Raw genomic sequence first — 13,048 nt, 5'->3', positions numbered from 1 at the left:
CAAGCAAGAAACATTAGTGAATACAAAAAACTGCTAAATAAAAGGTTGTGTAAATATCTCATTCTTCCACAATCTCAAAATAACAACCTGAATCTAGGTATTATAAAGGGAAAAGCTACCCATATAATGGAGGTATCGGATAGATCTCATTTTAATGAATAATAGGATAAACTGACTTCTTGAGAAGGACACAACATCACCAATGTAGGAATTCTGCCACAACTGTGTAACTTGAATCTAAACATGAGAAAACAATCAGACAAATCTAAATTGAGAAAGAAATATTCTGAAAAACAACTGTCCTGGACTCTTCAAAAGTACCAATGTACTAAAAGGAAAAAAAAGGGGAGGGGGGTGAAAGGGCCTAAACTAAATTAACCTAAAAAGAACTAAACACAATGTGTAATCCTGGATCTTAAAAACAAAATAAGTAAGGATATTTATTGTATAAATAAGAATATCATATATAAGTAGGGAACTTTTGTTAAATTTCCTTAGAGTGATATATTTACATACAATACCTTTGTTCTTAAGATACATGCTAAAGTATTTAGGGATAAAATGTTACGTCTGCAACTTACTCTCAAATGGTTCAGGGGTAGAAATAAATATATATAAAATAAATGGAAAATACTAAAACTGGTAAATATAAACAAGGGGTATATAGACATTCACTGTACTATTCTGACAGTTTTAAAGAATAAAAAGTTGGGAAAAGCAAAACAAAAACGGTAAATCTTATCTCATGAAAAACTCTCGATTTTATATAAATTACATAGTGTAAGAATTAAAAAACCTGTAGAGACAGAGGCTAGTACAGAATAAACAAACCTACCCTTCATGTCATTCAGAGCATTGGAACCTTCAAGGGACTGGTCTGCACCACATACAGCCCTCCAGAAGTCCTGCTCTGCCACACTGCGGGCCTGCCCTTCATTTTGCAGACTTAGGGCCAACATGAAGTCCAAGTTTGCACTATCTTCACCACCCTCTTTTGGGGGCTGTCGGGTTCTATTCCTTTCCTGCCTTTCTTGTTCTTCCACTGGAAGAAAAAATAAATAAATAATCAGTACTCAAGACACATTAGAGGGGTGCCTGGGTAGTACAGTCAGTTAAGCGTCTGACTCTTTGATTTTGGCTCAGTTTCTGAACTTAGGGTCATGAGATCGAGCCCCGTGTTGAGCTCCGCAATCAGGGCGGAATCTGCTTGAGATTCCCTCTCTCCTTCTGCCCGTCCCACTTGTGCGCACCCACGCTCTCTCTAAAATAAATAAATACATCTTGGGCGCCTGGGTGGCTCAGTTGGTTGGGCAACTGCCTTCGGCTCAGGTCATGATCCTGGAGTCCTGGGATCGAGTCCCATATCGGGCTCCTTGCTCAGCAGGGGGTCTGCTTCTCCCTCTGACCCTCCCCCCTCTCATGTGCTCTTTCTCTCTCTCAAATAAATAAATAAAATCTTTAAAAAATAAAATAAAATAAAATAAAATAAATAAATACATCTTAAAAAAAAAATTAGAGATGTTGCTACCTCAAGTCCCCCCATGCTTAGCAAATATTCAAGGTTTACAGGCATTAGTGCAGGAACAAAGCCTAGCCTTCCTGTTCTCACAGGACTCCAAACATTAAGTCTGCTGTGATAAAAGGTTCCATTATTGTTCTAATTGTTTTATTAATACCCAAAATTATTGAGCTGTAACTATGAGACAAGCACTGTGCTAAACATTTTTCATGTATTTCTGCACTACAGCAGAATAGTTTGAAGCATGGAGTCAGACTGCCTGAATTCAAGTCCCAGCTCTACCACTTACCTAAGAATGACTGTGAGAACTAAATCATTTAGTAATATTAAGCACTTTACAAATGCCTGAAGCACATACCGTATACTCAGTAAATATTAGCTATTAACAGAACTGTCACTGTCATCATCATCAACACTAGCTATAATCCAATAGTAATCCAACAGCAAAAGGTTCTGTTATTTCCAATCTATAGGAAAGTTAGGTAGTCTTCCTAATGTTACCTAACTACAATCAGGTTTCTATTATTAAGATCTATTTGCCCCCAAATTCCTGTTCCCATTTGCCCTGAGATTTTTATACCATTCCAGTTTTCTAATCCAAACACAACTCACATAGATTATTCTGAATTGGAAACTGGGCTGTCATGTTCCTTTGGTTGGTAGTTCTATTATGGAAAAGATCTGATTCAAAGGCTCTCAGGGGTCTTCGGGGTAGCCTCACAGGTGGGTCCAGAGCCTCAATTTGCCTGAGGAGCTGGGATGCAATCCAGATGCCATCTTGACCCCAGGACTCATCATATGCATTAGGAGGCATGGCAACCTCATCTCTCTTTTCCTCCCCATCTCTTCCACAAACTTCAGGATGAGTCTTCAGATCTTTCACCAGGACATTGCGCCCACAATTGCCACATAACTCCGTCCGGGCACCACAGTAATCTTCATGGTCCTTCAGTTTGAGAACAGAAAGTTCCAAATCACAGTGCTGGCAAAGGGCAAGCCGTAGAGGACACTCAGTCTCCTGCAACACAGAGTAATAAGGCAGTTAATAGGCCAATCTAAGAAAGGCTATGTTTTAATATAGGGAAAGGAAAGCCAAACATACTTATTTACTTCAATATTCTTTTCCAAACCTAGCTTTGCCTGCCATGCTTTTCTATGCATTCAGGAGTCACAGCTTCCCTCTTTGTCCCTGTCACGAGATTCTACAAAGGGAAAGAAACTCTTAGAAGGAATCTACTCACTCAGCTACCCTATCATCATTTTGTGCACCCATTACAAAGTAACCCAAAACCAGCCAGAAAAGCCCAGGAGCAAATAGCAAAAGTAGAGCAATTCAGATGTTTGCCAAAGCTCCACCAGCCCAATTTCCCCTTACTACTCCAATCTATCTTAAGTACCTGGTAATGAGGAAAAGAGGCTGTCTTTTAGAAAGACACTGATTTTTCTAATCTGCACATTTGTATACAGCACTGGTTTTAAATTGACCAAGTAAACCAGGAATTACCAACAAAGATGACCCCAAGAGTATAAACACTCAGCAGATGAAGGACAAAACTTTTATAAAGCATATTTTGAAATTGTAACTAAAACATCAAAAAATTAAAAAGATATAAAGGCATATGTTACTCTGATATACACATTCCAAACTTCGGAACTTAAACTCAGAACTTCAATGTAACATCACTTCAAAAGTTTAGACACTTTACAACCACTGTGCCAAAGAACAAAAATTTCTTTTCATACAAATTAAACCCAAGTTCTATTCTAAATGTTACTTTAAACATTTTTAGCATTATTTGTGTATGCATGGAATATCTCTTGTAGAAAGCACAAGAAAATGATTAAAGAGAGCCTAGGAACAGGAATGGAAGAGACAGAGACAATTTTTACATATATGCTTTTGTGACTTTAAAATTATATACCATGTAGCTATAATACTGATTCAGGAAGATTTTATTAGAAAAATTCCACTGATTTAAACTTACAACAGCCAAAAAAAAAAGTACTCAACAGCCAAGAGCAAAATATTTCTGGCACATACCAGGTAACATAGTAAGTACTATGTTAACCACCCTAAAAAGTGCTAATAACTCACCAGAGCACCAAATAAAGTAAAAACTTTTTTTTTTTTTAAGAAAATTGAAAAAAAACCTCTTTAGTTAATCTCTGGTCTACAACTATCTTGGTCTAACTTGCAGGAATGTAAGGAAATACTTTGTACTTGTACCTTTATAATGATTGATATATTACCATGTTACCCCTAGAAATAGCTGGAGGGGAGAGAATGAAGACAGGACAGCTGACTGAAGGTTGTTTTATGCAGCAGGTAAATATTAGAACCGGAGAAATACTCATTACTGTTAACATGACCTCAATCATAACCCCCCCTTGCTGGTGAGGCCCAATAAAACATAGGTTGAATGCTTAGAAAAACTAATAAGAGTTTTTATAAATAAGAGTATTTATAAGATGTTTAATTCTGTGCTGTGGAGTTATGGTTATTGTTTTCTTCTTACATTTTCCAATTTTTCTACAATGACTATGAATTACCTTTTAAAATTATAAATTGTCATTTTAGGTACATAGAATAAAAGTGTACAAATATTAAGGGCATACCTTGGTAAATTTTTACATATGTAATCACACTACATGACCAACTAAACAGGGGATTTTTTTTAACTTGTGAATTAATATGCTTGTTCACAAAAACAATGTTTATTCAACTATGGCCAGTTTTATTTCAACTATGGACCAAATGATACCCAAGTGCACTCTGAGGAATTCCTTCGGGTGTAAATACCATGTTACCCAAGTGATCAAGAAGTCAAAAGGAAATTACAAGATGTTAGGCAGGCTCTGTACTAAAGAGCAAGCCCGAGCCTGGTTTGGCATTCACTGAGGCTGCCAGCTAAACCCCAGCAGAAATGATAGACTCAGTTCCAGAGAGAAAGGCTCTGAGACCTGAGCATGGGGCACAATAGCCATGCAGCTGAATCTGGCAGCAAAAAGTCAAAGCCTTAAATAACACTACACTCTGAGAGACAGTGTTTGTGGAGCTGGTAGAGAACCAAGACTCAACCAGACTGGTTTTCTGCTCCGCATGTAACTGAGTCATCTCAGTAATATTAGCTCCATGGTAACTCATGCTCTTCATGGTACAGGGAAACTAACCTCATGCTTCTTTAACTGCCTCTTCTCCAACTTCTTATTACATTTGCAGGTCACCTATGGCAAGAAGTGACAATAAATTGGCTTTGTGATAACATAATCACTTGCTAATGCAAAATAGCAAGTATAATACAGTTATGAACATTTGAGTACTTGGTGGTTTACCTGACAATGTTCTGTAGCCATGTGACCCTCCATGTCAGATTTGGGAAATGGTTCCTTGCAGATAGGACACATACCAATGTTCCTTTGACAGTGGATCTCATGGATGGTAAAATTAAACACAGGAATTTCTTTTTTGCTAGAAACAAAGGGAAAGGCAAGCATTACTGACTAATCTATGCACAGTGATATTACATGAAAATCTGGCTTTTCTGAACTTTAGTCTCTATTACTTCTCCTTAGTAAATCTAGTCCGCAAACTCTTATGATTACTACCCCTGCTTTTCAAGGATTAACTCCCAAAGGTTTTGAGTCGTCTGTGCAACAATGAGTTATCAGTGCTATGTACTACCTCTACAAACTCAGCCTCACTTCTAGATGTCAGCGCTAATCACAACCAGCAACATGAAGTCAGATGCCAAGAAATGAACTAGGTTTTTCTAAAACCATCCATGACCCAAAACACAATGATACACTCCAGGATTGTTTAAAAACAAAACAAAACAAAACAAAAACAGTCTACCAATTATTTTCACTCCGGGTCTCAGGTAGTAAACCTACCTTATTAGATTTTATTCCACTAAAAGTCAAACCAAAAAGAGCAGATGCCAGCATTGGGATACTCAGTGGGAAACAGAAAACTGTCTCCCTTACATCCCACATGCCTTTCAAAGCAGGTTAGATACTAGTCAGGAACGTTGGTATAAACTTCACTGCAGAACTGTATAAAAATGAAGTCCTGAGTCCCTTCCCCCAATCCTGTCTCCTCACTCACTTTTTGCCATTCTCTTTAAGGGATCCAATTCAAGATCATCTCTAAGTTACAGAAAAGGGAAGAAAATGACAATCTTAAATGAAAGAGTAAGATCATTTAAATTTAACAAGAGTGTTTCATGTACACTTAAACTAGAGGCACATTTGAAGTCTTTACTTTCAGTCATTTGGATATGACCATTAGAAAACTCCCATTTTAGTCTAGCTAAAGATTGCATTTAAAGACTGTCTAGGGATACCTGGCTGGCTCAGTTGGTAAAGCATGCGATGCCTGATTTCAACATATTGAGTTCAAGCCCCACATCGGGTGTGGAGCCTACTTAACTGAAAGGGGAAGGGGAAGGGGAAGGGGAAGGGGAAAGGAAAGGAAAGGAAAGGAAAGGAAAGGAAAGGAAAGGAAAGGAAAGGAAAGGAAAGGAAAGGAAAGGAAGAAAAAAGAAAGAAAGAAAGAAAAAAAATAAGGAATGTGTCTAGGGGTGCCTGGCTGGCTCAGTCAGTAGAGCTTGTGACTTGGTCCTGGGGTTTTGAGTTCAAGCCCCATGTTGGGTGTAGAGATTACTTAAAAAAAAAAAAAAGATGAATGGATAAAGAAGATGTGGTATATATATACAATGGAATCCTATTCAGCCATCGAAAAATGAAATCTTGCCATTTCCAATGATATGGATAGAACTAGAGGATATTATGCTAAGCGGAATAAGTCAATCAGGAAAGGCAATTATCATATGATCTAACTCCTATGTGGAATTTAAGAAACAAAACAGAGCATCATAGGGGAAGAAAGGGCAAATAAAACAAGACAAAATCAGAGAGGGAGACAAACCATAAGAGACTCTTAATCATAGGAAACAAACTGAGGGTTGCTGGAGGGTAGGGGGATGGGGAGCTGGAGTGGACATTAAGGAGGGCACGTGTTGTAATGAGCACTGGGTATTATATAAGACTGATGAATCACTAACCTCTACCTCTGAAACTAATAATACGCTACATGTTAATTATTTGAATCTAGATTAAAAATAAAGGAGTATGTCACCTAGAATAAAATTTCTGAAAAATAAAATACTGAACAGAATAAATACAGATAATTACACAAATCTTTAAACATCCTATTTAGCCTACAAAGCTAAGTACTACGGAATTCTCTTCCTTGGGGCGCCTGGGTGGCTCAGTCAGTTAAGCATCTGCCTTTGGCTCAGGTCATGATCTCATAGTCCTGGGATTAAGCCCCCCCATGGGGCTCCCTGCTTCTCCCTCTCCCTCTAGCACTCCCCCTGCTTGTGCTCTCTCTCCTCTCTCTCGCTCTCTCAAATAAGTAAAATCTTAAAAAAAAAAAAAAAAAAGGGAACTCTCCAATAACCACACTAAATTGTAGATAGCTTATTTCTCTTTTATAGTTTTAATCTTCATACATAGTGTAAGAAACATTTCAGGGGCACCTGGGTGGCTCAGTCATTAAGCATCTGCCTTTGGCTCAGGTCGTGATCCCAGGATCCTGGGACGGAGGCCCACATCGGGCTCCCTGCTCTGCAGGAAGCCTGCTTCTCCCTCTCCCACTCCCCCTGCTTGTGTCCCCTCTCTCGCTGTGTCTCTCTCTGTCAAATACATAAATAAAATCTTAAAAAAAAAAAGAAAGAAACATTTCAAAGTAGGATGACTGATGTGCCTCCAGCTAAGTCACACTCCCAGTCTGAAAGACCAAGACACCAAAGAAATGCAAATTCATTTCCACCCAATGGTGAAACTATCAAGGAAGCTCTTACAGCAAAACTGGAAGGTGACACAGAACAACAATCAACTATGAGATGGGAAGAAATCTCAACTGGATAAAGAGGGAAACTATCGGTATTGAAAGATTTAACTTCTCCAAAATTCCAAGCTTTCTGAGGAAACCAGCTAAAATTAGTTTTAATTTAATTCTGTTTTATTTTTTTAATGAAGGATATTAAAATATACAGGGGCTATAAATCAAAGTTATGATCTAAACCTATTAAATTAAACAAAAGTCAAAATTAGTAAATTCCTCTATTAAAGATGTTGTGAAACTAGTATTCTAATACGTTACCAGTGGTATTGTACACTGCTTAAAATTAGGCTGAAAATGTGTTTCTAAGACCATAATACAGTCTTTAACCAGGTAATCTCACTCTTGGAATTATAAAAATTTTCATTAGTGTCATAAAACAGTAAAAAAGAAAATCATTAAAAATGTTTAAAGAAGTGAGTGGCGGGCGCCTGGGTGGCTCAGTTGGTTAAGTGGCTGCCTTCGGCTCAGGTCATGATCCTGGAGTGTCTGGATCTAGTCCTGCATCGGGCTCCCTGCTCGGCAGGGAGTCTGCTTCTCCCTCTGACCCTAACCCCTCTCATGTGCTCTCTCTCATTCTCTCTCTCTCAAATAAATAAAATCCTTAAAAAAAAAAAAAAAGGAGTGGCTACAGTAAATGTATACCAACAAAATGAAAGCAGAGCTGTATCATGATCGTGAATCATATATGCACAAATGCCACAAAAAATTAAACCTAATAATTACTGCTTAGGGAGCAGAGATTCAAAATTTTTACAATAATTTTCTTTTAACGGCAAAAATCAAGAAAATATATCTATAGTTTTTATTTTACAGGGCTAGTCAGGATAACCTATTGACATAGAACATTCTATACACCCAAGGCCACTAAAATTTTAGAATTAGACCAAAACAATATTAAGGACCACATAATCATAACATAAAGCAGTAAGAATCAAAAGCAGCTGTTAGGTAAGACCAGAGTATTTACTATAATACATTTTCACCTCTTGGGAAACTCTGAAAGAAACCTTGAAAGAAAAAGATATTTGCAACAATAACACACATGAAACAGTTGTCTACTGGTTTTCTTTTTAAATTTAGCTGCCAAGATAGTCCCACCAAACATTCCAACCAGACAAAATACCAATATACTTGCTTCCTATCATACAGATGAAATCAAGATGTTTTAAATGAGATAAATGAAAACACAATTCCATATCTAGATAAAACTGCCAAAAGCCCCAAGGAGGGACTAGCAAGTTAAAGATGAAATCTCATTTTAGATAGAAATGACTGAAAGGCAAGCCAAGGCTTCCAGAAAAATTCCCAGCAGCCTTCTAAATGCTATACGCAACAAGCCAGAAATCAATTCATTAATACATGCAAAAATAAAAGTCAAAGTTTTTTTGTTTTTTGTTTTTTTTAATTGTTTTTAGTAATCTCTACAACGAACATGGGGCTTGAACTCATGACCCTCAGATCAAGAGTCGTGTGCTCTTCCGACTGAGCCAGCCAGGCACCCCTGTAAGTCAAAACCTTCTAACATTGAAGGTCCTATTCCCCAGAACCACACTCTCCCCACATAGAAGAGAGATGACATGCAAGAACATCTTTAATAACAACAAACTACTCCTTTTACTGGCCCAGTGGATCTAATGGCAACTCATTTTTTTTAATTTAAAAAAAGATTTTTTAAGTACGCTCCATGCCCAAAATGGGGCTTGAACTCATGACCCTGAGATCAATAGTTGGACACTCTGACGGAGCCAGCCAGATGCCCCAAATTTCTTATGTTTTATTTTATTATTTTTTTTAAATAAGCTTCATGCCCAACAGGTGGCTTTAACTCACGACCCTTAGGTTAGGAGTTGCACACTCTACCAACTGAGCTAGCCTGGCACCCCGGCAGCTCACGTTTAAAGTTACCTTAACTTTTCTTGGGGAACAATAGAAATATGGCTCTAAAAACAAAAATTTTAAACCTGGAATTTAAACAGGGCTACTGAGATGGGAGGTCTGTGCTAGCTTAGTCACCTTTCCATGCTAATCTTTTTTCTTTAAATAAATTGCTTTGGCTTTGAATAACCCTATTTTCATTAGCTTTCCATTAACTTACCCTTTTTTTTTTTTTTAACTCCCTCAACATAGTTATTTATACATTGTCCTGGCCTTGAGATTCCTTCAAATTGGCGAACTGATAAGAGTATCTTAATTGGGGGCGCCTGGGTGGCTCAGTCGTTAAGCGTCTGCCTTCGGCTCAGGTCATGATCCCAGGGTCCTGAGATCGAGTCCCACATCGGGCTCCCCGCTCTGCGGGAAGCCTGCTTCTCCCTCTCCCGATCCCCTGGCTTGTGTGCCTGCTCTCGCTATGTCTCTCTCTGTCAAATAAATAAATAAAATCTTTAAAAAAAAAAAAAAAAGAGTATCTTAATTGACATTGCCAATGTCTGTTTTTTTACACAATCACAGTGTTTTCTTGTGATTATTTGCATTGCTGATTATTTTGTATCAGTAATAGCACATACAAAACACAAACAAAGCTAAAATATTTTTAAATTGGCAGAAAGTGATAGTGGTATAGTAGAAAAAAATACCCTATAAGGCAAGACACTCCTCAGAAACGGGCACCTGGGTGGCTCAGTCGGTTGAGCAACTGCCTTTGGCTCAGGTCATGATCCTGGAGTCCTGGGATCGAGTCCCGTATCAGGCTCCCTGCTCAGTGGGGAGCCTGCTTCTCCCTCTGACCCTCCCCTGTCTCATGCTCTCCCTCTCTCTCAAATAAATAAAAACTTTAAAAAAAAAAAGACACTCTCAGAAATGAAATCTTAATTCTGTCAGGGAAAGAATATTGCAACCAGCAGTTGCTCTGATTAAATCCTAATTCTGCTGAAAGCCTGAGTGAAAAGAAAAAGGCAATAAAAAAATAAAAATTGTTATCTGGCTCAAATCTTCCACCAATCTGAGTTAAAGTATCTTCCTTCTTCAACATCTCTTCCCTTCTACCACAATTTGGTAAGTGGTAGCACATTCAGTTCTGCTTTGCTTTTTTCTTTAGCTCTCCCTTAAGAGCACTTGTATATCACTAAAATACCAAACTCTCAGGAAATTATTAGCTGCATCCTAAGTTTCATTTCAGCAAGAAAGAGTTGCTCTTTCTTGTCACTCATGTGAGTTAAACACACCAAAATAGAAAGCTTAACATCCAAGATGACACCAAGTCTTCACAAACAGTTCTGGAATCATGAAGTGATAATGATTAAGCTGGACTGCCGGAAGACTTTAACTAGACCTTTTTTTTTTCTTTTTTTTATTTACTTTTAAAGCAGTGGGACATTCCTTCAGCAAAATCCTTTATAAAAACAGTTGAGTGGATCTGGTTGAACTACTCTGTCACTGCTAGATGTAGAGCCAACCTCACTAAACTTGCTCCCCAATCACCCCCAAGACAGCCACTGTAGCCACACGGGGAAATCTTTGTAAACATTTTCAAAAGCATGCATCTAATCCAAACATTGTATTATATTTTTTGTATCTTTTTTTAAATAAGTATGACGAGGAGGGGCGCCTGGGTGGCTCAGTTATTAAGCGTCTCCTTTGGCTCAGGTCATGATCCCAGGGTCCTGGGATTGAGCCCCGCATCGGGCTCCCTGCTCAGCGGGAAGCCTGCTTCTCCCTCCCCCACTCCCCCTGCTTGTATTCCCTCCCTCACTGTGTCTCTCTCTGTCAAATAAATAAATAAAATCTTAAAAAAAAAAAAGTATGATGAGGGGCACCTAGCAGGCTCAGTCATACAGCAGGAGACTCTTGATCTCAGGGTTGTGAGTTCAAGCCCCACGCTGGGCGTGGGGCCTACTTAAAAAAAAAAAAAAAGAAACCGAAAATAAATTTAAAAAAATAAAAATGTATATTTCTCAGAAATACAAAAAATAAATCTACTTATTTATATACCAGAAAAGTGAGGCTCCAAAACAGTCAGTGGGGTGACTTGACAAGTCGTTAACTAAAGGCAGGTACCAGAGCTCCAGACTCCCAGCTCCATCACGTCACTCTACTCATTTCTCTATGCTACCTGAACCTACCATCTTATCACATTACTAAAACAGGCAATATTATATAAAACTGTTAAAAAGGCTTTAGTCCCATATATTTTCACGTTACATGGTTCCAATTTTAACCTGCCAATAAATAAACCAACCTTTTACAGAAACTAGTTTGTTCTCATTCCAACATTTCTTAGATTTAATTTCTTACCAATTGTCACACAGTTGAGTGTCCTGGTCATCTAGAAATTCAGCCATCTTTAGTTCTTCCTGAAAACTACAAAGGAGAAAGTGTACACTTTCAATTTCATTTCTGCTTTTAGGATGACATGCAGAATACAAAAACAAAAAACAAGTACACAGGAAATGTTACCAAAACCAGTACATTATTTTATTTAATACCCAATACACTTTGATCTTACCTTATTTTTTAATTTTCATTTTAAAATAATTTGACAAGCAAAAGCACCACGAAAAACTCCTGTATACCCCTCACCCAATACATCATAACCACAGTAAAATTATCAAATGCAGGAAACTAATACTAATGTGTTAAAAACTAATCTATAAATCATATTCATGAATCATCCCACTAATTTCCTTTTTCTGGCTCAAGAGCTAATCCAGGGTCACATATCACATATAGTTCTTTCTCCTTAACCTTCTTTGATTTAGAATACGTCTTCAGTTTTTCTTCATCTTTCAAATCATGTGAAGTGTAGAATGTCCTTTAGTTTGAGTCTGTTCAATGTTTTCTCATGATTAATATGTTTTTTGGCAAGAATACCACAGAACTGATGTCGTGCTCGTCTCAGTGCATTATATCAGAAAGCACATGATGTCAACAGTTTTATTATTACAGATGATGTTAACTTTGATCCTTAGCTGAGAGTGTCTGCCAGGTTTGTGCACTGTACAGTTTTTCCTTCTTTTTTTTTTTTAAAGATTTTTATTTATTTATTCATGAGAGACAGAGAGAGAGAGAGAGAGGCAGAGGGAGAAGCAGGCTCCCAAGGAGCAGAGAGCCCGATGCGGGACTCGATGCGGGACTCGATCCCAGGACCCTGAGATCATGACCTGAGCCGAAGGCAGACGCTCAACCATCTGAGCCACCCAGGCGCCCAGTTTTTCCCTCTCTTTAAACAAGATGTCAATGCAGAGAGCAAAGTGCTGGCAATTTTGTTACCACTATTTACTTTATTCTTTTCCATGACACAAAAATGGTCTTAAACACTGCCCCAAAGGGGCTCTTTGGTGGTTTTGACATTTCCGAGTGAACTCACTTTTCAAAGCATATATTCATTCAACACGTTAATTGGGACCCTGTGTGCCACACTGGCACTCAGACTACTTCACAAACTAAAGAAATAAAGCGTCTAATAGATCAACTTAGTGACAGAGAAAAAATAAGCAAATTAAAGGACACCTTATTGTATTTTGCTGGAAAAGTACAAAGACAAATGGAGATGAAGGGAATCTACTTTAGATAAAGGTGATGAGAGAACGTTCTGACAAGACGACATTTAAAGGAAGACCTGAAGTGCGAAGAGGAAGTAAGAGAGGATGGGAGTGGGGGAAAAACCCAATCAGGCAGAGGGCCTA

At 38.1% G+C, this 13,048-nt stretch overlaps 1 protein-coding gene across 3 annotated transcripts in view; it reads right to left on the bottom strand.

Annotated features, from left to right (window-relative positions):
* Nucleotides 1-13,048, bottom strand: part of TRAFD1 (TRAF-type zinc finger domain containing 1) — a 48,558-nt gene that overhangs the window by 15,760 nt on the left and 19,750 nt on the right. For 2 of the 3 annotated variants that reach the window (XM_035017031.1, XM_035017033.1), the window contains 5 exons: nucleotides 11,658-11,723; nucleotides 4,853-4,988; nucleotides 4,691-4,744; nucleotides 2,132-2,537; nucleotides 836-1,042 (listed from right to left, as the gene is read on the bottom strand). In XM_035017031.1, the coding sequence (XP_034872922.1) occupies nucleotides 836-1,042; nucleotides 2,132-2,537; nucleotides 4,691-4,744; nucleotides 4,853-4,988; nucleotides 11,658-11,723 (869 nt within the window). The remainder of the gene's footprint in view (nucleotides 1-835; nucleotides 1,043-2,131; nucleotides 2,538-4,690; nucleotides 4,745-4,852; nucleotides 4,989-11,657; nucleotides 11,724-13,048) is intronic. The other variant, XM_035017032.1, reaches the window with a different exon arrangement.

Source organism: Mirounga leonina, unplaced genomic scaffold (genome assembly GCF_011800145.1).
Source record: "Mirounga leonina isolate KUSES-001 unplaced genomic scaffold, KU_Mleo_1.0 Mir_171, whole genome shotgun sequence".
Classification (NCBI taxonomy): domain Eukaryota; kingdom Metazoa; phylum Chordata; class Mammalia; order Carnivora; family Phocidae; genus Mirounga; species Mirounga leonina.
Note: the sequence above shows the minus strand (reverse complement) of the source record. Positions and strands in the feature narration are given on the sequence as shown.